This window comes from Falco punctatus, assembly GCF_963210335.1.
Source record: "Falco punctatus genome assembly, chromosome: 15".
In the NCBI taxonomy this organism is placed as follows: domain Eukaryota; kingdom Metazoa; phylum Chordata; class Aves; order Falconiformes; family Falconidae; genus Falco; species Falco punctatus.
In genome coordinates, this window is record NC_137595.1 from 7,662,352 (window position 1) to 7,687,937 (window position 25,586).

Here is a 25,586-nt window from a genome sequence, read left to right on the forward strand (position 1 = left end):
GCTGCTGCTTTTTTTTTTTTTTTTTTATTGCTTTTGAAAAGCTGTCTTGCAAAAGCCATACCAGGGCTGACAACTGACAGATCTGTCAGCATTTTGCAGTTCTCCAGGACAGGCAGTCCTCTTCTATTTCCAAATCTCCCAAGGACACCAGGAAAGTACGCTTAGCTTTGACGTTAATTTATCACACTGCACTTCAGACAAGTACAGTCTCTTGCTCCATCGAGATTTAGCAGAGAATAAATACTAACCATGCCATGTGGGCACTGGGAGTTGGTGCTGGGCTGGATCAACCCTTTGGGCTGTGGAGTGATGCTCAGGGACCTGTGCACCTCCTGAAGCCTGGTTTCCTTTTTAGCCAAGACACTATCTGCTAGGCTTTGAGAGAAGCTAAATCTGTGACTATCTTATAACAACTGAGAGGGCTTTTCATGTAGATGTTTCCTTTCTTCCAGGTTGGAGACATAGTAGAAGTGAAAGCGGATGAGACCTTCCCCTGTGACTTGATATTTTTGGCCTCCAGCAGCACTGATGGGACCTGTTACGTCACTACAGCGAGTCTCGATGGCGAGTCCAATTTCAAGGTGACGGGGATGGATGGGGCAGTGCTCAGGGGTACTTGGATGCCTGGAGCTACCGCTAAAGCCAATGCTTGAACGGGGTGGGATGTGCTTAACTGGAGGATGCTCCTGCAAAGCCCATCCCCGTGGCTGTATTTAACAGCTCTTCCCTCTGTCTGCTCCCAGTGCATGGGTGCAGGGGGCATGGAAGCCCTCTGGGGATTGTTTGTTTCCACTTTGTCTCCCAACAGCCATTTCTACTGGCGCTGCCCCACATTGTATCGATGTTTATTGATACGGCTTTGCTGTTTTATTGCCCATTGTGGGAAAGTGGTAGTGCTTTCCTGCTCCAGCTGCACATTGCGAGGTCTGGTGCATTAGTAAAACAGTGCCTGCAGCTGCTTTGGCTCCCTTTCCAGTACCTGCTGACGTGTCTGTTACTAAACTGAGTTTTCCAGTGAGACTGGGGACTTTTTGAGGCAGTATGTCTAGATTAATTTGGGGATTTTTTCACTTGCATGAGAAAAACATTGCTTCTGTTTTTTGGGTTTTTTTCACCTTTTCCCTGAATCAAGCAGTAAAATTTAATACTAGTCTTGCTCAAGATGAATCTCCAGTTTATTTTCTTTCTTCATTCACACACCACACACACACCCCCCAAACTAGGGAAAGAAGCAGCAGCAACAACAGGAAAACTTATATGCATCAGAAGACATAAACATTTGTTTGCACTTGTGTTTGATAAATATTTATACAAATAGTAGCAACTGCAATAGTAAGACTGGAAGGTCCTTTCAGATGACATGATTCATTCCAGCACACTCTGAAGTCAGTGGGATGCCATTGGCAGTCTGGTCTGTATTGTATGGGCTCTGTGGCTCGTCTTTTTATGGGTGGCTGTTAATCGGTACTGGAAATCTTGTGTGTAGGAGCTGATGCAGTGCTGGTACACCATACTGGTTCCACTAGTGAGGAGGAGTGGAGCTTTGAAGTGGCTTGAGGCTAAAAATAGATAACCATGTTAAACAGGCAATTGCTTCTTTGTGTCAGGTGTATTATATGCATGATTTCACATAACTTTTGCAGAGTCTTGGCTCTTACTAACTTTTGAGTCTGTAAGTGCAATGCTGAATTTCTATATTGAGCACTGTGGTGTGGGTTTTTTTGTTTTCTGGGTTCCTGTAAGTGACTGGGAGCCATCTCCTGTTTCTTGATGAGATGAAGATGAGTTTGAAAGGGGGAGAAGGAGTAGAAAAGCAAGTGGTGATTGGGGATATAGGTCTGACATTAGGAACCAGGGTTTGCTGCAAAAGGAGGGCGAGGGGAGCACATTCGGGTACCCACAGAACCTCATCTGCACTTCTGGTATTTGGGGCATGTCAGGTCAAGGTATGGGAAAGATGCCTGGTTAAGTGAAAGTGGAGCAGAATCACGAAGGCGATTTTGTCAGGGCTCTGTCTTTGAAGTATGCATCTTCGGTCATAGGTATCTAAAAGAACATGTGTTTTCTAAGTGTGCTAAAGGACTGAGGATGTAAAGATCGTGGAACTGATTAGGAGGCAGCTTTGAAGGGTCACTCAGTAATTGCACAGTGTCCATGGTGACAGGAGCAGTGGATGCAAAACCCCGCGCAAGGGTTGGGTTTGGTACTGGGCACTGCAGGAAGTTTTGAGTTGTTTCACAAAAGCTGTGATTTATACCAGAGGTGTGTATGTGTTTGTGTGTCTACTTTCAATACGAAAAGCCAGGCAGGCTACCAAAATGACATGAAGGTGGGTATTTATAATGTCGTGACTGCAGCATGTGTAACGTAACAGTTCCTCCCGGGATGTGCAAGGAGGGGAATGCAAATGTAAGGAGTGGAGGAAGCTTTTTAATGAATTTGTTTATGAAGATGGATTGAGGCAGCTTGCTGAGCAGCCTGCCGTGACTTGGAGCTCTGAGCAGCTCCTATAAATAGAGCCTGGAAGGCAGCGAGCAGATCCTTCATGGTTTCCAGTTAATTGTGAGAGATGAACCTTTGCAGCAGCAGCTGCTAAAAATAGTTTGGAGTCTGCCAGCACTCTGACTGATCCCTGGGCGCTGGAGCTGGTGTCTAATTACCTTCAGGAGCAGGCAGGCAGGTGGTCCCCGGGAGCCCCTTTGCCCTGGAGGCACCTGCAGCACCCCCCCACCCCACCCCAGCCGGGGTGGCAGCAAGTCCCTGCAGAGAAGCCAAAGATGCTCTGCTTTTGGTGCACACCTTACTGAACAAACATACAGCAGCTCCTTCCTGCTCTGGTTTCTCTTAAGCTTATTGACTTCAGTCTTTCGCTGAGAGATGCTTCAGCTGCTGTGTGGGAGCAGGGCGAGGGCTTGGGTGAGCTGCTGGTGCTGACAAGCCTTTGCACAGTGGTGTTTAAAGTAATGGGGTAGAAAACTTGGGGATGGGTGGTGGTGCTGCGGGCTCATGGTGATTCTGCCTGTGCTTCTCTGTCCAGACTCACTATGCAGTGCGGGATACCACCGTGCTCTGTACGGATGAAGCCATTGACTCCCTCACAGCCACAATCGAGTGCGAACAGCCACAGCCTGACCTCTACAAGTGAGTCTGCTGCCCGTGCCGCTGCCCCTGCCCGGTGTAATCTCCCTGCAGACACCCGAGCACCGTCAGTTAGGGGATCTAATCAGTTACAGTTCAGCAAAGCGAAGGGCTTTCTCTTTTCATCAGAGCCCAAAAGGTTTCTCCAGGCAGCAAGAAGCTGCCGGGCTTCTTGAATATGAGGATGGCAAAGTTGACACCACATTTCTTCAGGACTCGGTTTCTTTGCAGCAAAACCTCCCCGGTGTAACACTCGTCATGGTGTAATGAGCTATTTTTTGTCAGCTCAGCTGTAGCAACAGTCCATGTGCCTGTTCTTAGGGCACTCTACCTCCCAGCTAAAATGCATCGGGCCAAATGATTTCCAGGTTGTTAGCATCCCTTGAAGGAGGTTCGTTGGGGTGTTGCATGCTGTAATGGGGATGTGCTGGAGTCCGTGGGCACGGTCAGGTGCTGCTGCTGCCCTGCTGGTAGGTGCCACGTAGGGGACACCCTTGGCTTTGGGGGGCTGTGTGGCTTCTCCCTGTCCTGAGCACAGCCACCTTTCTGAAGCATTAAACTCTCAAATGTACTTGCTTACATGTTTGCTTCCATCTCCTGCCAATGACTTTTTTTAGTATGCTTGTAGTAGCTCTTTATAATGTGTTTGTAATGCAAGTTTCTCATACCTCTATTGCAGATTTGTTGGAAGAATTATCATCTACAGAAGTAACCAGGAGCCCGTAGCCAGGTTGGTCGTGCAGCAATCTTGCTGACCCTCCTCGGAGAGGGAGGTTGGGTATCTGCATTGAATTTCAGGAACCTGAACTTGTGCTGCCATCATTAGGAAATGTCTTTTTCTTAAACCATTCCAAATATTTCATTATTGAGGGAGGCTTATAGTTAACATCTCCACTTACTCCCTTCTGCTGTCCGGTGATATGTTAGTGCCCCTCTCGGGGAAGCAATGCGGGAACTGCCAGTAATGTCCTCCCCTGCTGATGGGAAACAACTTTACAAAGCAATTGCAAAATACTGGTATTTATCAGTGACCTGGATGAGGGACAGAGAGCACCCCGGGCAGGTTTGCTGATGGTACAGAGCTGGGAGCGGCTGATACCCCAGAGGCTGCGCTGCCATTCAGCGAGACCTGGGCAGGCTGGAGGGTTGGGCAGGGAGGGACCCAATGGAGTTGGGGCTGCGCTGCTGGGGGGCACCTCTGCGGAGAGGGGCCTGGGAGCTCTGGTGGGCAGCAAGTTGCCCATGGGCCAGCAGTGTGCCCGGGTGGCCAAGGCAGCCAGTGGGACCCTGGGGGGCATCGGGAGGAGTGTGGCCAGCAGGTCGAGGGAGGTGACCCTGCCCTCTGCTCTGCCCTGGTGAGGCACATCTGGGGTGCTGGGTCCAGTGCTGGGCTCCCCAGTTCAGGAGAGACAGGGAGCTGCTGGGAGGGGCCAGCGCGGGGCTATGAAGATGATGGGGGGACTGGAGCATCTCCCTGGTGAAGGAGGGCTGGGAGAGCTGGGTCTGTCCAGCCTGGAGAGGAGGCGGCTGAGGGGGGATCCCATCGTGTCTGCAAGTATCTTCAGGGCCAGTGCCAGGAGGACGGGGCCAGGCTCCTGTCAGTGGTGCCCAGCGACAGGACAAGGGGCAAAGGGCACAAACTGCAGCACAAGAAGTTCCTTCTGAAGATGAGGAAGAACTTCTTTACCATGAGGGTGGCAGATCCTGGGACAGGCTGCCCAGAGAGGCTGTGCAGTCTCCTTCTCTGGGGACATTCACACCCGCCTGGACGTGACTCTGTGCAGCCTGCCCCAGGTGACCCTGCTTTAGCAGGGGGGGACTAGGTGATCTCCAGGGATCCCTTCCAACCCCAACCATTCTGTCATTCTGTGAAGGAAACTAGAAACTTAAACATCAATTAGTGTTTCAGGGGAAAAAAAAATAAATAACATTTATAAGTCATCAAAACCAGATGGCTGTCACCAGAGCGGTGCTGGCTGTGTTTCATGCTGTGCTGGTTCTACCTGGACTCTAGAAGCAACAGAGTCATGAGTGGGGTTTTGAAGAGAAACAAAAAATACAGCCAGGAGCAAAATAAGCCATCGGCTTTGGTGGCGTTAATCGACTGTGCTGGAATGGACAGGTTTTCAGTGCTTTTAAAATCAGTTTTTTATGTAAGTGCTGGAACATATTAGATCTGAACATTTTGTACTTATTCCTCAAGAGCCTTACTGGTAATCCCCCATTAAATTTGAAACTTTGAGCACCAAGGGTAGTCTGTGTAAAATGGAATAGATATAAAAGTATATAAATAGAAAACTAAATTTAAGCAATGCCCAATTTAACATACAAATCAAGTAATCAGATCTAAAGAACATCTGTTTAGCTTTATAATCTATCTCTGGGTCTAAATTATAAAGCAAATTGAATTTTCTTTAAGTGATACAATAATTTCTTTTATGTTTAGGTCTTTGGGTCCTGAAAACCTGTTGCTGAAAGGTGCTACTCTCAAAAATACCAAGAAGATTTATGGTGAACAATTATTGTTGTTATTATTTTATTTATTTAAATAGTTTTGATAAATAATGACAAATGTAGATGTTCATCACTCAACCTGTCGAGGGAAAATACTTCCTTACAGCTTGCCTGCCTGGGCTCCACAGTTAGATTTGGTATGCAAGCTGATTGCAAAGCTGACAGGGTGACATTAGGAGATACTGGTGATACCTGCGGTGTGGCCGAGTGCAGGGCGTGTTAATACACCTGAGCAAGCTTTTCCTTTTACCTGAGATACAAAGAGCAGGCAGCTGTTCCCAAATCCTTTGCTGAAAACATGCGCTAGGATCACTGTCCCAGACACTAGTGATCGAGGGTGACGGCTGTTACAGAAGACTGATGTTTTTTCTGACTGTATGTGATCCGTAGGCTCCTGCTCAGTGCTCTGGGATATGTGCAATTACATTTACTTAGCAGCCTCGGAGGTTTCTGTAGTTGAACAGTCCTTGGGTAATGCCTTTTTCTTCAGCTGGGATTCGAGTTTCATGTAACCACCAATGCCCCTCATGGCTAAGTGCGAGCTGGGTCCCTCCGGGGCTGCGAGTCCCTTATGAGCCCTGCTTTAATACCCTGTAGGAGTTGCAGTCTATACTGGAATGGAAACGAAAATGGCTTTGAACTACCAAGGGAAATCTCAGAAACGGTCTGCTGTAGAAAAGTGAGTATTTATAGTCAGCAAAAAAATGGTAAAAGCTGTTGGTTTTTTTTTTTCATGGATGACATGTACAGAAATAATCCCCTAATCTGCTGCCTTTTGTTTCAGATGCTCTCTGATTGCATAGAAAATCTGTGTATTTGATTAAGCATATCTTTCAAGAAGCTGTATCATTTAGTAGCTTTTTTTTATTTAAAAATTAAGTTAAGAATTGTTAAAATATATGAACTGACCCTGAATATCTACAGTGTCAAAAGCACTTGTTCTGTAATTCCCTTCTTAAAGTAAGGAAGTCTTGTTCCTGCTTATTTGTGTCATTTTCTATATAATAATAGCTGCAAGAATTTTAAAGAGAAACCTGTCTTTCAGATCTATCAATGCTTTCCTGATAGTGTATTTGTGCATCCTATTGAGCAAGGCTACTGTGTGCACAACTCTGAAATACGTCTGGCAGAGTAATCCATTTAATGATGAGCCTTGGTACAATGAAAAGACTAAAAAAGAGAGAGACACATTCAAGGTGAGTGGATTTGTATTTCAGTGCCTCCGGCTTTGTTATGCTGAGGGTTTTATTTAATCTATAGTGTCTGCTGCTAGCCCTGAGAGCCCTGTTTGCTCACTGGAAGTGCTGTCGTTTCTTTGTCTCGAGTGCTGTTTGCCTTTCTTTCCTGCCTCTCGTGCTTGTGCAAGGCGACGCTTGCGTGGAGCGGGACGAAGCGTAAATAAATACTATATATTTTAGAAATGCAGCAGCTGATTTAATGTGGATCCTTATCTGAACTCGAGCTATCTTTCAGCTGTGAGTAGGTAAACTTAAACTGAGGCCATGTCAACCAGCTTCTTAAACTTGTCAAGACATGGGCAGTCAAGCCTGAAAGAGTGAATGTGAGTGTGTAGAAATCGGTTATTTGATGGATCATTGAGTAGGACTTACGGGAGTGTCACTGCATGAGTTGTACCCTCACCATAGCTTGACAGGTCTCAAGCCACTTGCTCCTTGTTTCTAGTTACCCGAGATCAGAATGAGCAGAATGTAGCAGTATATGCTTAAGAGGAATATACTTGAATAAAACATAATTTTGGTCACTGTGAAGCGGTGAGATGTACCCTTGTCAATCTGCAGAAGACAGTGAGATTTATCTGCATGAAAGGAAGGTGGAATTTGGCCCTGTATCTTAGCTGTATTCATTTTCAGATTTGTGTTTTTTTTTTTTTTTCTATTTAACCTTGGAAGAAAAGCTGCCTAAAACCCCAGAGGTGTTGCTGTAAACTGCTCCTGAGTTACACCTGATGGGCACAGACTACATCATCTTCTCCTCTTTCTACGGCAGGTCTTGCGGATGTTCACAGACTTCTTGTCGTTCATGGTCCTCTTCAATTTCATCATCCCAGTCTCCATGTATGTTACAGTAGAGATGCAGAAGTTCTTGGGCTCCTTCTTCATCTCTTGGGACAAGGAGATGTATGACGAAGAAATAAAGGAGGGAGCATTGGTGAACACCTCGGACCTGAACGAAGAGCTTGGGCAGGTCAGAACACGCTCTGTTTGAATCTGCTTGGATGAAAATGTGAACGAAAACATCCTCCCTGATAGGAACCCTTGTTGTGGCAGTCCCTTGCGGTCCCCTCAGGGCAGAGCTTCAGCCGGCTTGGTGGCACTTTCCATTTAATGTGATTCTACTCGCTCTGCGAAACGGATAAGGTTATAAATAGTGCATGAAAGAGCAGGAATTGGGTCACGCCAATTGTTTCCATATTGGGGAATATCAGGCACAGCTCTCTGCATGTCAGGGTGGTTTACTTTCACTGCTTCAATTGAAAATTAAAAATCCTGTCTCTTCGAGGATTAATGAATATGTCTGCCCAGCCATCTCTCTGGGCACGCAATGCACGTGCAGCCACGCTGCTGCTGGCTTTGCTGGGGCAATTAGACAGCTCAGGCTTCCCTTTCTTATCTGCACCAGGACAGAGGTGTAGTGCCTCCTGCTTTTTATTTTGCTTTAACATAAATATATAAATACTTGGAGTAGCAATTACCTAATTCAAATACAGCACCAAGATGAAAATCCCCCAAAGGAGGCAGCAAACCTGCAGCAGCAGCTATATGAGTGCTAGAAGCTATAGCAAAGGACCCAATAAAGAGGGTGAGGGGAACACACAGAGCCTGGAAACAGATTTTTAAGTCCTCAGGAGCTGCCTCCTGCCACCTGTGCAATGGGCTGAAAACAAAGGAGCTACTCTGAGGAGCAAAGTAGTAGAACAACGTAGTGGTGTAACTCCTGTGGGGCATTCGCATCTTTGGGGCGCCAGTTTAGGATAGCAGCAACGTACTCTTCAGCATTGGCACAGATGCACTGAACCACCCCAGCCTTGTTGTTTCTGGGGGGCTCCTTCCCAGGCACATGGGGCTGGGGTGCAGCGAGGCAGCCTGCCTGTTTGCTTCTAGGTGGAGTACGTCTTCACAGACAAAACTGGGACCCTGACAGAAAACAGCATGGAGTTCATAGAGTGCTGCATAGATGGGCATAACTACAAAGACTGCATTTCAGAGATGGATGGCTTCTCTCAGACTGATGGACCCCTAAAATATTATGGCAAAGCAGAAAAGGTGAGAAATCTGCATGTTGATGACTTAGGGTTTTGTGGTCAGCTCCTGGCTGGGTACGTACAGCAGAAGGCGGGGAGGGGGTGTTCATTTTTTTGTTTTAAGATGCATCCACAAAAATCACAACCAAGCGCTGCGAGGTGGGCTCGGTGCATGGCATTGAGCTGGCAATGAGCCCTCCCTCCCTCCTGCCCAGAGCCGTGAGGAGCTGTTCCTGCGAGCCCTCTGCCTGTGCCACACTGTTCAGATCAAGGAAGCGGACCAGATGGACGGGCTGATAGGACATCCAGAACGCAAATACTCCTATATCTCCTCTTCCCCAGATGAAATTGCTTTGGTGAAAGGCGCAGAAAAGTAAGACTACAAAGATCGTTGGGTTTTTTAATTCCCTCTCTCTGGTGGGAAGGAGGTGAGGGTTATCTGAAGGCGATAGACCCCTTTTCCCCGGTCAAGACTGCAGCTCCCTCTGCAGTGTCACGTTGTGACACTAACCCTGGGCCTGACCTGTAGCCCTGTGATGCCATGTGTGTCTGTGGGTTTAAATGAGCTCTCTGTAAAAGGGATGCTCTGCAAAGGGTCTTCCCTGCGCAACTTCTTTGGAGGTTGTGGTTTGCCTTCACCGCTGAGAGCAGCCCCGAGCTGCTGCAGTGCCTGGCTGGGCCGAGGCTCCTTTGCTGGAGCCCCCATGGCCACGTGCTTTTATCGCCAAGAAATGGAGGCCAGTTACCACGTGCATATTGCAGCCCAGTTGCTTCCTTGGCATGTAGCAGTAAAATAATGGGATGGGTTACTTTTATCAAATGCACGTTTGAACCCTGGCAAAGATGCTCAAGGCCAGGTTGGATGGGGCTTTGAGCAACCTGGGCTAGTGGAAGGTGTCCCTGCCCACACCAGAGGGTTTGGGACTAGATGATCTTTAAGATCTCGTCCAACTCCAACCATTCTATGCTATTGCCAGCCCCTAGGTTTTAGGCAGCGGCTGTTGCAGCTGTATATACTTGCTCATGGCAATGTAAATCTGCAGGAGACCCAGGGGACCACATCCAGAGGGTCTTGGTGTTTGTGCGCTGCAGTGCCCAGACCTCCAGGTCATGGGAGCAGTGCCAGGACACCACAGCAGGCTCTGCGTGGAGCAAGCAAACGTCCAGCCCAGCTTTTTTAGCTCAGGCTTGCTAACAACTTTGCTCTTCTCTGCAGTACAGCAGGTGAAAAGAGAACATTGTTAGTGTATAATGCGTGCCAATGGGTGTTTTCAATGTTGTTCTGTCCTTTTGTTTATTGACAGGTATGGTTTCACTTTTCTAGGACTTGAAAATGATTTCATGAAAATACGAAACCAAAAGAATGAAACTGAAATGTAAGTGCCGCCGGGGCCGCTGAGGAGCGGGGCTGCTAGTGCTGTGCTGGCTCCCACCCGGCTTAGTTGGGTCTGGTCAACGTGGCCCACCTGGCAAGGTCAAGGCTGTTCTGCAGAGGGCTGTCAGCAAGGTGCAGGCTGAAAGGCTGGCTTGCAAAAATCTGCTGGCAATTTCAGTGACATCTAAATTCAGCTCCCTTTAAGTGCCCGCAGTCCCTTGTATGGATCCTTCATCTGTGCCTGGCTGTGCAGATGGCTCCCGGGATTCATGGGGCGATTGCTGACCTTGCAGACGGTGGCTGGGCCTCGCAGCAGGATGCTGCAAGCCTAAACCGCATGATATGGCTCCCTTCCCTGTAACTTTTTTTCCCCCTCCTGAGCTGAAAATAATTAGGTCTCACCCTGCGCTCACAGCTCTGACATCTGAGAATCACTGACCTAATCCCAGCGCTCCCCGAGAACTTGCCTCCACAAGCAGGTTTCACTTCTTACTCCCCTTATGGTGAAACTTCATTTAAATGCCAGAGGCGATGTCACTGCCTGCGGCACACGGTCCCCGCTGCCTGCTGAGCTGCTGCCCAGCCTGGGGGCTCAGTGCGCTGGTGGGCACCCACACCCCCAGCCCCATGCTCAAAGCAGCACTGCAGCGGGTGTTTTTACTCTCTCTTCCTGTGCAGTAACTGTAGAAAGTACATTGCCCAGTGGGTGCTGCCACTTGTAGGGTGTATTGATTTCTGCAGGTCGTTGTTAGTGATTTTCAGTCTTCAGTATTTGTCTTTTACTGAGTCTAAGCTCCTATGGTTTTTTTCCCATAAGGTACCAGCTTCTTCACGTGTTGAACTTTGATCCTGTCCGTCGCCGTATGAGCGTCATTGTGAGAACCACCACAGGTATAGTTAAAATGCATTTCTGGGTTCCCATACATGTGTGCACAAGTACGAAACACATCCTCTTTATTCCTGTAACCCAGAGAGGCAAAACTGTTGGCTCTTCTAAGCTGGTCTGATTAAATTCTGTACTGGGTCTGGTTGGGATAGAGTTAATTTTCTCCATAGCATTTGTCAGGGAACAGCACCAGATAAGAGTAGGGGACAGGGAGGGGGGAGTTGTGAGACTTTCCCCTGAGTAGGATGGGTTTTCATGGGAATAGCAGTCAAAAATTCAGAGGTCACCATCCTTCTCAAATGTCAGTCCTGTAAGGTATGGGTTGCTGACTTTACCCACCCTGAAAAGGTTGCCGAGGCTTCTAAACAGGCTCTGTCCAGCCTGTTGCAGCAAGCTCGCTCAGGGGCTGGTGGGGATGCCCAACGTCCCGTCTTGAGGTCAAACAAGGCTTTGTGCAGGTTAGTGTAAGACCACTTTTGGTACGCAGCCGGGCTTCTAGTAGTCCCTTCCTCTGCATCATTTGCTTGCTGTTGAAGCTGGTCAGTCTTTCTACAATTTGTGAATGCTATAAACTGTAATTTGCTTTTAGGAAAGTTGCTTCTCTTCTGTAAAGGAGCAGACTCCTCTATTTTTCCAAGGGTGCAGCAAGAAGAAATCCAACAAACAAAAGTCCATGTGGAGCGCAATGCTATGGTGAGCCTGTAGATGGAATTTGGCTGGCTCCTGGGGTCAGGAAAGCCTTATTCCAAAAATAGGGCTGTGACCTTGCTTTGGAGGGAAGTACTGAAAATCTGTCACTTGACATTGTTTTGAAGCCAGGCTTCTTTCCTTTTCTGTTTCTTTGGCTTCCACCTTTATTTGACTTTTGATATACTTATATGGTCTCCATCACAGTTGTGTCCAAGCATCTCCTAAGCAAGTTAAAAATAGAAATAATAATAGCAGGCAGTTTACTGTGGTGGGAGTAGTGCCTGGTCCCGGTCATGAGGACACCCAGCCCCTGCTCTCCCTGTTGGATGCGTGCTCTTGGCTCCGGTCCTTCCCTTAGTATCTCTCCGCCATATTACGTGCACGTAATAGGTGTAACCACGGTTGCTCTGATGGGAAGAAGTTACTGTGTAAACACAGAGAAATCAGTCTTTTGACTCGAGCCAACAAATTGTCATTGCCATCAGGGTCAGTACCGACAGAAAGCACTGATGGTGGAGAAAAACACTAGCCCTAAAGTGAGGAGCTGTAGAAAATCTGGTTTTAGGGCACTTGTCAACTTTATTTTCTCTCCCTCTCCCTACCAGGATGGCTACCGAACACTCTGCGTGGCATTCAAAGAACTAACTCAGAAGGAGTATGACAAAATTGACAGGCAACTTAATGAAGCAAAGATGGCTCTGCAGGACAGGGAGGAAAAGATGGCAAAAGTTTTTGAAGACACAGAAGCAGACATGCACTTGATAGGGGCTACTGCTGTAGAAGACAGGTAAAGGGGTGACCACCACCACCACTGATGCTGTGGTACCTACGGTTTCTCTCTGACGTTGCGTCGTGGCCCTGACTTGCTGTGGTGGAACTGAGCAGCCAAGCAGGTGCTGCAAGTGTCCAGAGTAATTAATTACTCTGTGGCAGAACCCATTACACAGTACCCTAGTTGCTAAAATTGGCTGATGTAGCAGGAATTAGGATATATTAATGAAACTACAGAATTACTCATGCTTCTAGAGAGCGAATTAGGCATGCAGTGTTAATTTGTACATCAAAACAAATTCAGTTACAGTAACTGCACCTGTAAATTAAACTCTTGACTTTTAGGTCTCACAGTGTAAAGCGGTGATTTGTTTGTTTGTTTTTTTTAGCTGCAAATAAAAATTTGGGATTGATGACTTCTAATCCTTATTCCGGTGGCAGTGGTCTCTCCAGCACGGGGCAAATCAATTAACTACTTCTAAGCTGGTGTTTCCTACCTGCAAAATAAGGGTTATATGGGTTAAGCGTGGGCCAACCTGAGCAGTGATGTTTTGCTTCTGCTTGCAGGCTGCAGGAGCAGTCGGCAGAGACGATTGAAGCTCTGCACGCAGCTGGCATGAAGGTTTGGGTGCTGACGGGAGACAAGATGGAAACTGCCAAATCCACCTGCTATGCCTGCAGGCTCTTCCAGACCAGCACCGAGCTGCTGGAGCTGACGGCGAAAACGGTGGGTGAGAGTGAAAGAAAGGAGGATCGGCTCCATGAGCTGCTGATGGAGTACCATAAAAAGCTGATTCAGGAGATTCCCAAGAACCGGGGAGGCCTGAAGAGGTAAGGGAGCGAGAGGGCACAGCCCGTGCGCGTTCTGGATTCAGATGCGAAGTCTGTAGAGAAAACGGGACCACGCGGTGGCCCTGGGGGGCTGGCTACTGGCAGACACCGTGGCTGGCACCTTTGCTTTGCTCATCATCCCTGGTATTTGTGGGTTTTGAAGTTAATTACACAGTTCCCTTAGCAAAGGGTGCAGATTAAATCCAAGGTTGCTATACCCCCCGAAAGGGATGGGAAGAAGATTAATACGAAAGTAATTTCTTTTTCCCTAAGATGATACCAGCAGCTACGTTGACTTAAAATCTGATTTTATTTCAAACGTGTTCTTTGTGTCCCAGAAGCTGGACGTTGACTCAAGAATATGGCCTGATTATAGATGGCTCGACGCTGTCGCTGATACTCAACCCTTCTCAGGACTCCAGTTCTAGCAATTACAAAAACATATTTCTACAAATCTGCTTGAAGTGTACTGCAGTCCTCTGCTGCCGGATGGCTCCTTTGCAGAAAGCACAGGTATTTACTCTACTTTTAACTGACTGAAGTATGTCATTAGGTGATGTGATTCTTTTTAATCCTTTGGCTGGGACTTCACCTGATCTTTTTAATCAGCTAGGACTACTCCAGGCTGTGTGTAAGTCTCATCTGAGCTTCACAGTGTGGTGGAAACACATGAAACACACCAGTCTTTGAAATCTGAATGTAAAACCTTTGTTTAATATGCTTGCAGGAAGCCACAAACCCAAGCCAATTAGAAATAAACAAAACCCCCTGCTTGTTCTTTTTTCCCTTTCCAAATTTGTCAAGTGGAGTCTGTGACTTCCTCACGCCTGCTGGTGGTATCCGAGCCTGATAAGCGGCGTGTTTCTGCCCCTCTTCCACGGGAGGGTTTCTCCCTGAAACACATGGGACGTCTCCCCTCTGGGAGAGCAGGGTCTGGCAGAAGGGAAGGGTGGGATGCTGCTGCCTGGGATTTGTTTTTAAATATTGTTCTTCAGCCCTGTGCAGCTGCATCTTGGCTTCTGCTCGGTGAGTGCGAAGGAAGGAAGGAGGAGTTTTATTAATCTGAACTCTCCGGGGGTTGTTTTGCTGCTGTAGAAGCCTGGTTGCTTGTCCTGGGGGGTCTCTTGCAAGTGGGGCAGTGGGAGGTCTCTGGAGGCTTTTTAACTGAATTTGTGGTTTCTGTTGCTCTCCTTTTTTTAAATCTTTTAGATTGTGCGAATGGTGAAGAACACAAAAGGGAGCCCGATAACCCTTTCCATAGGGGACGGTGCAAATGATGTCAGTATGATTTTGGAAGCACATGTGGGAATAGGTGAGAACCCTGATAACATCCGTCTGACACCTAAGACCTGTCTGCTGTTGCTGGGTTTCACTGTCGAGGTGCAGTCAGTATTTCTGATTGTACATGGATGAACTGATCCTGCTGAAAAATGCAGGAAGCCTGCTGTTGCTTCCTATGGAGCCAGGGTTTGACTCCAGGTAAACGCTTGGGATCATCATGTCCTGCCCACCTTTGATAGTACCGCTCTCTTTACTGGTGATAAACTGCAGATTGTGTTCCAGAACTCTGTGGCCAAATTCAAAGTGGTAAAGTTTACTCACTGGTCAGAAAAAAAAAAAAAAGGCAAAAGTAGCAAATTGATGGGTGATTACCAGCAGTTGTTGCAAAGGCAGTGCAATGAAAGGATCAGAATTTATTTAGGGCTGACTGGGCTACAGCTGCTAGTAACTCAACACTGGCGACCTGCGCATGTTTCCCAGGGGCTGATGCTCAGTTATGTCGTGTCAGTCCTGTGTGACTGACATCAGGCTGGAAACTATCCTGCTTTCTGCAGATTGGTGTCAGACATCTGAGAATTACTGGAGATTTTTGCAATGCAGCTAAAGAAGGGTCAATGGAAGAGAAAGGGCAGCCTCTTTACCTGGGGCTGTTGGAGATGCCGCAGTGCCCTCTAACGCATGGGGTTGTGGTGCAGCTCGTTTGGCTGTGGCTTTTGAGGAAACAAAATTTTGAGGGAACAAAACTGTCTTTCTGGAGCTCAGCCCTGCGGGGATGTCTTGGGGGGGCTGAGCGTCTGCAGTGAAATAACAGGGCTGCGTGAGGTGCGGGCAAGCTCGTGGGGAAGCCAGTTCCTTATCGCTTATCAGGTCTGCTTAGATACTTCTCACCACACTCTTACACGGGAACTCAGACAGCAACCTAAATATAGCTTAAAAACTCCAGAGGCAGGTCTGAGTGGTGTGGAGCCAAAACCACACCGAGTCTTGCAGCACGTTAATGTTTTGCTCTCCTGGGGCACTTGAGAAGGAAATATGTCCTTTTGTCGTGCCTTGGGATGCTGAGGGATGTGAACAAGCCTAGTGGGTAGCATCAGTCTAGATTCCAGTCCCATAGGGATTAACCCCTCGCCACGCTTCTGTCTCCAGGTATAAAAGGCAAAGAAGGACGGCAGGCTTCCAGAAACAGTGACTATGCTGTGCCAAAGTTTAAACATTTAAGAAAATTGCTACTAGCACACGGGCATTTGTATTACGTGAGAATAGCACACCTTGTACAGTATTTCTTCTATAAGGTAAGGATGCGTGTGCAGCTTATTTCTTTGTTTATACTACGGATTTGTTTGACAATAGAAAAAAACCAGGGAAAAATGTGTAGGCTATTCTGTAGCTCTGTTTTCCTTCCCTAGAACAGGCTGTGTCTGCCCTGTGCCTGTCACTTGAAAACAGCGCTTACAGGGGAATGTGAACATGGCTTCTTCCAGTGCCTTCCGCAGATACCAACTACACGCTGTATTAGTTTTGTGTTGGGTAGAAAACGCCTACCCTAACTTGTCTGATGCTGTAATGTCAGACACCAATGCCTGATAACAGGAAAAGTTATTTGGCTTTAGACCAAGTCGTCAAGCTCTTCCCTGCTAACCGTTTGTGTTTTGTTTCCCTAGAACCTTTGCTTCATTTTACCGCAGTTTTTATACCAGTTCTTCTGTGGATTCTCACAGCAGGTAACTTCCAGTAACGTGCCTGTAAAGCCAAGATAAAAAGCAAGTGGCACAATGAGGCTTCCTAGCAGAAACTTGGCTTTTGCCTTCCTGCCTCTTCCCCACCTTGCTTTAGAGGATGGTAGGAGCCGACCTCATTGATCAGCACCATATCTGGAGCATATTTCTGAGACCCATAACTGGAAAGCAAGAAATCTGCTTTCATTCCTTTCGTATCCACCACCCATAAACAGACGGACATGTTCCTGGAGTAATGAGGGGGGGTTATCTGGTTTGTCTGACCAGATTTTGCTACTTCTGCCTGCCTTAAGGGAAAAATTTTTCAAAGACTTCCTGATCTTTCCTCCTCTGCTGCATTTCCCTGCATTAAAGGTGTCTCTCAAAAGAAAGAACATTTCATTCTTTTATGCAGCCTTTAAAAAAAGACACGCGATGAGTGTCTTCAGAGCCTTGCTTAGTCCGGGCAAGCATCAGAGGGACAGATCCATGTGGTGAGTGGGTTCACGTGCTTGGAGACCAGAGCTTTGGCTTTTGTGTCAGCTTAGGGACTTTTGTGTCTATTTGGGCTCAAAAATAACGGTGAGGGGAGTAAAGGATAGGAGATAATTCTCCCTCGTCTTGGCAGAACCACTGGTGCTTTTTTTTTCTTTTTTAAAAAGAAGCTATAGTTCCTCTAAACAGTGTAGTCTTTGAAGAGTCACAGGAGACATCAAGTGTATTAATAGAAGCAGCAGCAGCACAAAAGCAGCTACAGAAAAGCTGTGATAAGAGCTGTTTAATCACATTTTTCTGGAGAATGAGCTGGAGATGAGACCAGCCAAGTCACAAAACTTCCCAGTGGTGGGAGTGGGCAGGACCTTGCCTGTAGGTGCCTTGGCCTCCCCGGCATCACATGGAGCGTGACCCCTGTCAAATGACACTGTCTTACGTGGCTGTGACAAAGGGATGAGTCTGTAGGGTATGTACAGAGGCAAGGGCTGGAAACTTTTACTTTCTTTGTGGGGAGGCTTTTAAAGTGGAATTTCTGTCTCACTTTACTCTTTCTTCCTTTTTTAAAGCCACTGTATGATGCTGCTTACCTTACCATGTACAACATCTGCTTCACATCACTACCTATCCTGGCTTACAGCCTCCTGGAGCAGCATATCAACATCGACACACTGACCTCAGATCCTCAGCTGTATATGTAAGTAGCACTGGACTGGGTCAGCCTCCACACAACTTGGTTCACCACGGGGTTTTTTGGTTGGTGCAGGAGTGTAGGCAGGTGTCCCTGTCCCCTGTGGGTGGTGGGGTGGCCATGAACTGCAGAAAAGGCTGTTTCTGTCCCCACTGCTTCTGTGTTAGAGCTGAGCAACGTCCCATATACTGCCTGTTTCTACGTATTTATGATTCCTAACAGTATCTGGCCTAGCAAATTGCACTGCTGTGTCACTATAGAAAAATAAACTGTAGGTGGAATTCTTCATCTGTAGGAAAAATCAAGCTGCAGGTGTGGCCAAGACCATTCATTCGTGTTAGCTCTGAGCCGGGCAGCATGAGCCAAGCACAGGATAGAGGGTGTAATGGATGGAGGGGAGATCTAGCTTTCAGGAGGAAGAAAGATCCATTTACTTTCAGAAAGATTAATGTTTCTGAAGCCCAGCTCAGGCAGGTAGTTTCTTACCTTGTCTAGATGGATGTCCTCCCCTAGGCTTCCCCTCCACAGGCCAAATCCCCATGCCAGAGCCAGTTACCAGGGAACTCTGCTCTTTGATCCGTGCACTTGGAATTTTCTGCCGTGTTGCCCAGGGAAAGGACAGTTTAAGAGGAGACTGTCTCTCTCTGATTTTCTGGTTGCTTTCTCTCCTTCCTTGGTTGCAATGTGGAGAGGCTGCAACCTCCTGTGGAAACCGAGACTCTTCCCATCTTCCTCCCACCCCTGCCCATACACACGCGCTTGGGTGCAGCCCTTCAGCAAGGACAAGGAAGATGCTTTTTGGGGGAAGCCCCTGTTCACGTGTCGCTGTTGCTAATTCTCTTGCCTGGCCGTAAGCTCAGCACAGAGTTCACCCCTGCGGAGAGAGCCCAGGTTGGGGCTGCTTTAGCCAGTGCCCCGTACAAGTCATGTCACCACCATGTGATGCTCCTCAGCTGTGGAGGAGCTGTGTGTGGTACAGCTGTGCTCGAGCCAAGAGCGATGCCTTTGCAGGGACAGCAAAGGGAATTAGCAGGTGCCTAAAGATACCATGTGAAAGTTGCTTTAGGTATAGAAAAATCAGCAGGTGCAGCAAGAGCTGCAAGGCTAGGAAGGGGCTTGGGTGCTTCTGAAGTAAGCACTCAAGATCTACGATTGATTAGACCTCTGTGCTCCTCCATTGGTATGGCAAAATGCCGCCATGTGCATTTTTAAATAAATTGGTAATGTAATATTGTGCAACATAGACCAATAACAGCCGGCCCCTGTGCATTGTGCGTGGTGGGCTGTCTGATCTCTGGGGTCTGTCCGTTGAGGGAAAACAGATTAAATGTGCAGGCAGATAGCTTTAGCTTGAATATTCATGACTGCATGTGCTGCTGAGTGCAGAGTGACTGCTGTGCCTCTGCTTTACGGAGTGCTGAGTTGCTGCAGTGCAGATCTCTAGTCTGAGGCGCTGTAAAAAGCCTGTTTACGATGAGCGCTGCAGGACATAAATATGAATGCAAAACAGAGCTCGCGGTGAGGAAATTGGTTGTATTTTCTCTCCTTGCTATAAAACCCACTTACAGTCTGGTTTCTCTGTGCTCCCTACTCATACCCAAATTGCGGTGTGTTAGAGCATCCTTGCTGCATCATCGTGCATAGGATTCAATAGGGTTTTGTTTTAGAAACTGCCCTTACAGGAGCACAGCATCACACTGGTTTGCAAGGTGCATCTTGCTGAAAATGGATGTATTGCTTTAACAGTTAGGAAGAAAAATGAGAAAAGAATGGGTGTTTTTTGTTTTGCCAAAAACATGCTTTTATCCCCCCTTGAGTTTCAAATTTCAAAAAAATGTAATCTGAAAAGTTAACGATGCAGGAAACTTTAACTCCCTCCTGCCCTGATGGCTGCCCTGCACCTCCCAGGCTTTGTGTGTGGTCCCTGCAGAGCTCTGCCCTTAGTGCATCAGTTTGCTGCTGCTGCCTCCGTGCCAGATCTCATCCTATATTCAGCCAAGAGCCTCCTGCTACAACCCCCATGTTAAAAACACCCACCATGCAATTCAGGAGGTTATTTTCAGCCTGTGCAAAACCCCCCACGGCTTCCAGGAATGGGACTCGCAGAGCTTTTCTCAAAGACAGAGTTTGTGCATTCAGCAAAAAGAGGGAAACACACCACGGATTCGCTGCATCTGGTACAGCTCTTTAGCATTGCCCCACTTTTAAAATTCAGCGGGCAATGTCAGATACCGTGGGCGGTGCAGGGGCTGCGGGAGAGGCTCAGGACAGCGTTACAGCTCTTCGCCTTGGGCTGCCTTGGATTCTAATCCAAGTTACCTAGAGGAGAAGGACAAAAGACATGAATGTGCTGAACCTCTTACAATTTCTTGTGACTGGCAGCTGCATACGGCATATGTTGTGTGTGTCCTGTACGCTGGCAGATATTTGTCTTTCACCTCCTTGTCTCCTACAGCGAGGGCTTGCTCCAGAGCCCGCTGATCACCTGGTGCAGGGGGCTTTGTAGCACGTCCTAATCATGACAGTGATGTTCTTGTTACTCCGTCTCTTGGCAGGAAGGTTTCAGATAATGCAATGCTGCAGTGGAGACCATTCCTGTACTGGACCTTTCTGGGCGCCTTTGAAGGACTTGTGTTTTTCTTTGGGGTTTATTTTCTTTTTCAAAATTCATCGTTGGAAGATAATGGAAAGGTAACACCACCAAAAAAAATATTAATGAGTGTTTCTTCTGTGCGTTGCCTCTTTTATATGCCTGCAGGAAATATCTGCACGCTTAATCTGTGCAATGTGTCTCAAGTCTTGTCCGATGGTGTAGCCTTGCTTATGGTGTGATTCTGCAGCAAACGCTTGAAATAAAACATTTTTCAAAATCGCCATGGAGACAGGGCAGGGCTGGTTATACTCACTAGGTAAAATAACTAGTCTTACACACAGCTTTATTACAACCCAATGAGCTTTGCACAGTGCTCTTCCACTCTTCTGCATGGTCTCAGGCATTGGCCCAGGGTGGGAGCGGTGTCCATCCTTCCCTCCAGTGTGCCATGTGAAATTCAGCACACGTTTGGCTGGTTACAAGCAACTGAAATAGCCCACCTTTATAAGATGCTGCTGCTTAGCACAGACAGATGCAGGGCTGCTTGTGTGCTGTGCCTGCTCCAGGGTGTGATTTCTGTCTCCCTTTGCAAGGGGGGGACGCTGGTGCTGGGGTTTTGCTGCTGTTTCTTGGCCGGCGTAAGTTCACACCGCTGTCGGAACGAGCAGGCTGATCTTCCCCTGCTGCCCGCTCTCTCGTGCCTTGTGTTGGGACAAGTGCTTGCATCGCCACGTGGGCAAGGTGTGGGTGCTACTCCGGGTGATCTTACATAGAAAGGGGGCGGGCGGGGTGGGGTGTCAAGATTAATTTTTTTCCCCGTTTTTTACTTTTCCTTTTTTCATTTTGCTGGTTAACTTGAGTACAGAGCAAAGCATTAGTGCAGTGCGTGGTGGACTGGGCTGTCTCAGGACCCCTTCTGCACGGGCGTGTGCAGTGTGTTATCAGATCTCAGCTGATGGAAAACTTCATTACACCATCACTTGTGAACCTTGAAAATACCTTAGCTTTTTTTAGTGGCTAACACTTGGAAAAAAGCTGATGAAACTTATGTATGTGTATGCAAACGTTGCATCAATGCCAACATTTATGGCCCCAGATAGATGCAGTCAAGCCCCTGTATTGTAGATTCAGTGCTTTTTTGTATTTATAGCCGTTCTGGATGTATTTGAATAAAACACGAAGCACTGATACATTCTGCAAATGCCTTCGGAGGTCAAGTCTATGTGGCACTAAAATAAGATCTGTGGTTATGTCCTGTTTTGTAAACACTTATGCCTGTAAGAACTGCTACCAGCAATTGTTCATAATATCCATGTGTGTTTGATTGACTCCTTTTTCGCTCTTATTGACTTTAATTTTTTTGCATTTTTTGAAAACTTTTACATTTCACTTTCTGTTTTAATGTATGCATTCAGATCTTGACAGCCTTTGGTAAGCATCCCTCCCATTCATTGCCATCATTTGGACTTATATACAGTATCTGCTTTTCTTTGTTGTGCATAGTCACTAGTATCTGCAAACCAAACCAGATGGAAAAATACCCATTGGTGCATTCTGCAAATGGGACTAAAACGAGATGATGAGCAGAGGTGTTGCAAGAAAGCAGAAACTGAGTAAATTACCAAGAAATCATGAAATACAGGTGGTCCAATGACTTGTATCCTCGATCGACATTGCTGTTAGTAGGAGGTTGTACCTGTCACCGTCCCAACTCTGGGTCACCCGTCTGTGTGGCACTGCATGGCACAGGGTAGCGTAGCGGGCGGCGAGTCTTGCGGGGTGCCCGGCGCCTCTCTGAGCATCAATCCCCTGTAGCAGTCGCTCCATCCCGTCCTTCCCTTCCACGCCCTGCTTGCACCCCTGTCCTCATTGTCGTTTCTGTGCCTCTCCAAGGAGATGGACTGAGGCATTTGTGGCAATGTAACCTATTTTTCAGGTTTTTGGGAATTGGACCTTTGGGACGATTGTTTTCACCGTGCTGGTGTTCACCGTCACTCTGAAGGTTAGGATCTTCCTTCCTTTTTTCAGTCACTTACACATGCATTGGAAAATGACTGCGATATGTGCTGTAAAATCATGCAGTAAATGTGTTGGAAGATGAAGTTTCTATGACTCTGTTTCCCACCACACTTAAATCTTCTGTTCTTCCACAGAGGCAAAACTTGCTTGTCGACCACTGTCGTTCTTGTAGCCTGTGGTCTGTATTCTTGGGCTGTGCTGGTCTAGAAGTATTTATGGTTTGGTTAAATTCCTATTTTTTGCGCTCTTTTGAGAACTCTAGTTGGTTATGGTTGTTTTTTCCCCACACTTTCACTCCTTGGCGTTGAGCTGCAGCAAGAGGAGAGGAGCAATGGAGAACCTGGGTTTGTCCACCTTGTTTCAGGCATGGTTAAGCACTGGAGGGACCCCAAAAGCACATCTGTCAAATAATAATAGCACATCTGCTTTGTTTCACAGAGCTTTCTAGAACAGTTTGTGTAGGACCTTACAAAAGGCCTTTTGTGTTTGGTTCAGGACAGCAGGTGGTGGCAGGAGGCAATTACAGTCCCTGTAACCCTTAGACATTTTCTTCCTGTAGCATCTGAGGTTGCATCAAATTCAATCTATTTAAAAGTGTCAGTTACAATTAGGAACTTGCTGTTTCCCTGTTGATATTGTGTCAATCTGTAGCTATTGAATCTGGTACACATACACAGAGAGGTAGCTGTTTGGAGAACCTTCAACCTTAATGTGAAACCAGTCTGAAATTTTGTATAAATACAATCAAATATACCCTGCATCTAATGTATGTTCTGCCTTTATTTTTTTTATAATTTCTTTTTTGTTCACGCAGTTGGCATTAGATACCCGATTCTGGACGTGGATGAACCACTTTGTGATTTGGGGCTCCCTTGCCTTCTATGTGTTTTTCTCATTCTTTTGGGGAGGAGTCATTTGGTAAGTGTCTTTTTCTTCTTTCCATGGCGCTTCCTTAGGGGAACGCCCAGCACTGGCTTTGCTGGGGTCGTGGCTGCAGCATCCCCTTGTTTGGGCTACCCAGAGATTTGCGGGTGTGTGCAGCCATGCTCCTTTCTCTGCCAGGGAGGGAAGGCATGGTATTTCCATCCAATGCCCATAAAAGCTGGTGCTGGAAGAGGGCTGTTGCATGATGAGACGTGTTCGAGGAAGTCTGTCAGCCTGCCGAAGGGGTAGCCTGAAAGCAGATCGTGCCCTGGTCGCCATCCAGGTGCTCGGCTTTGGCAAGAGGTGGTTTGCTTTTCTGCCCGTGGGGTCGTTTCTGGTGCTGAGGCCCTCGTATTCACTGGGAGCTGCTGGGGCAAATATCTCAGGATCTGTTTGTGCATGTGGATGGGAAAGAACGGAAAAATTGATGGTGGAAAGAATCTCAGTGATACAGAAGGAAGGAACAGATGAAGCAGGTTCAGAGCAAGGGGACCCAGCACTCTGGGGCAGCTTAAGAGGGAGAAATAAGCAGGAGAAAGTGCAGATCCTGCTGCTGAAATCCTGGATCTGAGGAGAAGAAATTCTCATTGATTTGAACGTGACCAGGATTTTAGGCTTGATGTCGTGCAAGAGCAGGCAAGTGATAGTACATTACAAATACTAGTTTTTCCCATGCTGGAGTAGACATTCATGTCGACATTTACGGCAGGCAGCATCTCCCATTTTGCACCTTTGCTTTCCCATGGGCTAGGGCCGAGGGTTATTGGCTTGATCCTTGACCCAGCAGCCTGCTAATAAAGATGTGGAACTGATTTAAATATTTTAATTGGTGGTCGTGGGCTTTAACTCTTCGTTGTTCCCGACCAGCAGATTCAGATCTGTGATGTAGCCAGGTCTCTGTGTTGAAATGTGTGAGTTTTCTGCTGGTGTGTTTAACTTGCCCAATATTTTTGAGCTAATGCTAAGCAACAACTGCCTTGGGATCCTTGTCATCAGTTATTTATGAGTCATTTTTCAGCTGCATCTGTCTGTTCCCCTCCATCATTGAGGGAGGAAGAGGCAAATCATCTGCTGGGACCAAGATTTCCACCATCAAAAGCAAATCGGAAGCTGGAGCAAAGTCCAGCGTTGAAATAAAATGATTTGATTTTTGATAAGGTGAATAGTTCATCTTTCAGTCATAGTAGCAAAATTCAAACCCCCCCTTCCCAACCCGAAATGAAAGGGATGCTGAAGGTGCAAAACACATTGTGTACAGTGAAAAGTACAGTCCTCCAGAGCAAGCACAGCTGGAGGCAACAGATGCGTTGGGAGAAGGATTGGCAGTTGAAAGAATGGATGTGTTTCTGTGCAGACTCTATCCATCTCCTTCTGAAAAGGAGGCGTTACTGCTAATAGTTTGATCTGAATCTACCTGTGATTCTGACCTTCTCGAGAAATTTGTGTTGACAAGAATTTCTTTGTGTCCTTTCTTTTTCAGGCCTTTCTTGAAGCAGCAAAGAATGTATTTTGTATTTGCCCATATGCTGACTTCAGTTTCCACGTGGCTGGCAATAATTCTCCTGATCTTTATCAGCCTTTTCCCAGAAATTCTTCTGATAGTTTTAAAAAATATAAAAGAGAAAAATCATCAGGTAAGGAACAAGATGCTGTATCGCACGGTATTTTTAGGAAGACCTCTCTTTTTCTTAAGCACCAGATGAACCTGTAAGAGTACCATATACCACTTGCATCTCCAAGGAAGGCTTTCTAGAGTCTTGTCGTGCTCTTTCACATGCCAGAAATACCAAGCAGCTCATCTAAAAATACCGCCTAGATCTGTAGCCAGGAGAGACTCAGCCCGTGCCTTTCCTTAGTTGCCTTCAGTGGATGGAAACCTGCCATCTCTTATAAAAGCACCTTATCCCTTTTCCAATCTGCACTGATCGTCAAACCCACCATACTGTGTCCTGAAAAAACATTTTTACATCAAACAACGCACCCATGATGTTCCCCTTAGGCATGTCCTCAGGTGCACAGGGAACAGGGTCAGGTCTTGTCACGTTTTCCCACACCCCCCCCATAGTACCCGGGTCTCACACTGTGGTGTTCGCCTCGGTGTCCAGCTCTCCTGGAGAGCAGTTGGGTTCCTTAGCAGCTTTCCTCCACGGCTGAGGAGGAGGGCTCGTTTTAGAAGTGCAAACAGTCTCCTACAAGTTTTTGTCACTCCTGCGAGTGGTGAACGCCAGCACTGCCAGGTCACGACGCACGCTGTGCTGAGACCCCTGCCCCTTGCTCTCTGCTCGCCCAGAGGCACCCAGCATCCCCGCAGCGCTGTCCCCCCGGGCAGCCCCTGCTCACCCCAGCCGTGCCGCCCCCCGCAGCCCCTCTCTGCCCCCGCGATGTCGGTGAGCCCTGCCTCGTG

The 25,586-nt window shown here is 47.3% G+C and overlaps 1 protein-coding gene across 8 annotated transcripts in view; it reads left to right on the plus strand.

Annotated features, from left to right (window-relative positions):
- Positions 1–25,586, plus strand: part of ATP11C (ATPase phospholipid transporting 11C (ATP11C blood group)) — a 62,664-nt gene that overhangs the window by 26,285 nt on the left and 10,793 nt on the right. For 7 of the 8 annotated variants that reach the window (XM_080366046.1, XM_080366045.1, XM_080366043.1 and 4 more), the window contains exons 6-28: positions 453–581; positions 3,038–3,141; positions 3,818–3,868; positions 5,585–5,649; positions 6,250–6,331; positions 6,698–6,848; positions 7,660–7,857; positions 8,775–8,936; positions 9,130–9,287; positions 10,219–10,290; positions 11,107–11,180; positions 11,765–11,868; positions 12,471–12,652; positions 13,204–13,467; positions 13,806–13,980; positions 14,677–14,779; positions 15,895–16,040; positions 16,410–16,469; positions 17,525–17,652; positions 20,202–20,337; positions 22,176–22,241; positions 23,073–23,176; positions 24,663–24,816. In XM_080366046.1, the coding sequence (XP_080222172.1) occupies positions 453–581; positions 3,038–3,141; positions 3,818–3,868; positions 5,585–5,649; positions 6,250–6,331; positions 6,698–6,848; positions 7,660–7,857; positions 8,775–8,936; positions 9,130–9,287; positions 10,219–10,290; positions 11,107–11,180; positions 11,765–11,868; positions 12,471–12,652; positions 13,204–13,467; positions 13,806–13,980; positions 14,677–14,779; positions 15,895–16,040; positions 16,410–16,469; positions 17,525–17,652; positions 20,202–20,337; positions 22,176–22,241; positions 23,073–23,176; positions 24,663–24,816 (2,868 nt within the window). The remainder of the gene's footprint in view (positions 1–452; positions 582–3,037; positions 3,142–3,817; positions 3,869–5,584; positions 5,650–6,249; positions 6,332–6,697; positions 6,849–7,659; positions 7,858–8,774; positions 8,937–9,129; positions 9,288–10,218; positions 10,291–11,106; positions 11,181–11,764; positions 11,869–12,470; positions 12,653–13,203; positions 13,468–13,805; positions 13,981–14,676; positions 14,780–15,894; positions 16,041–16,409; positions 16,470–17,524; positions 17,653–20,201; positions 20,338–22,175; positions 22,242–23,072; positions 23,177–24,662; positions 24,817–25,586) is intronic. The other variant, XM_080366047.1, reaches the window with a different exon arrangement.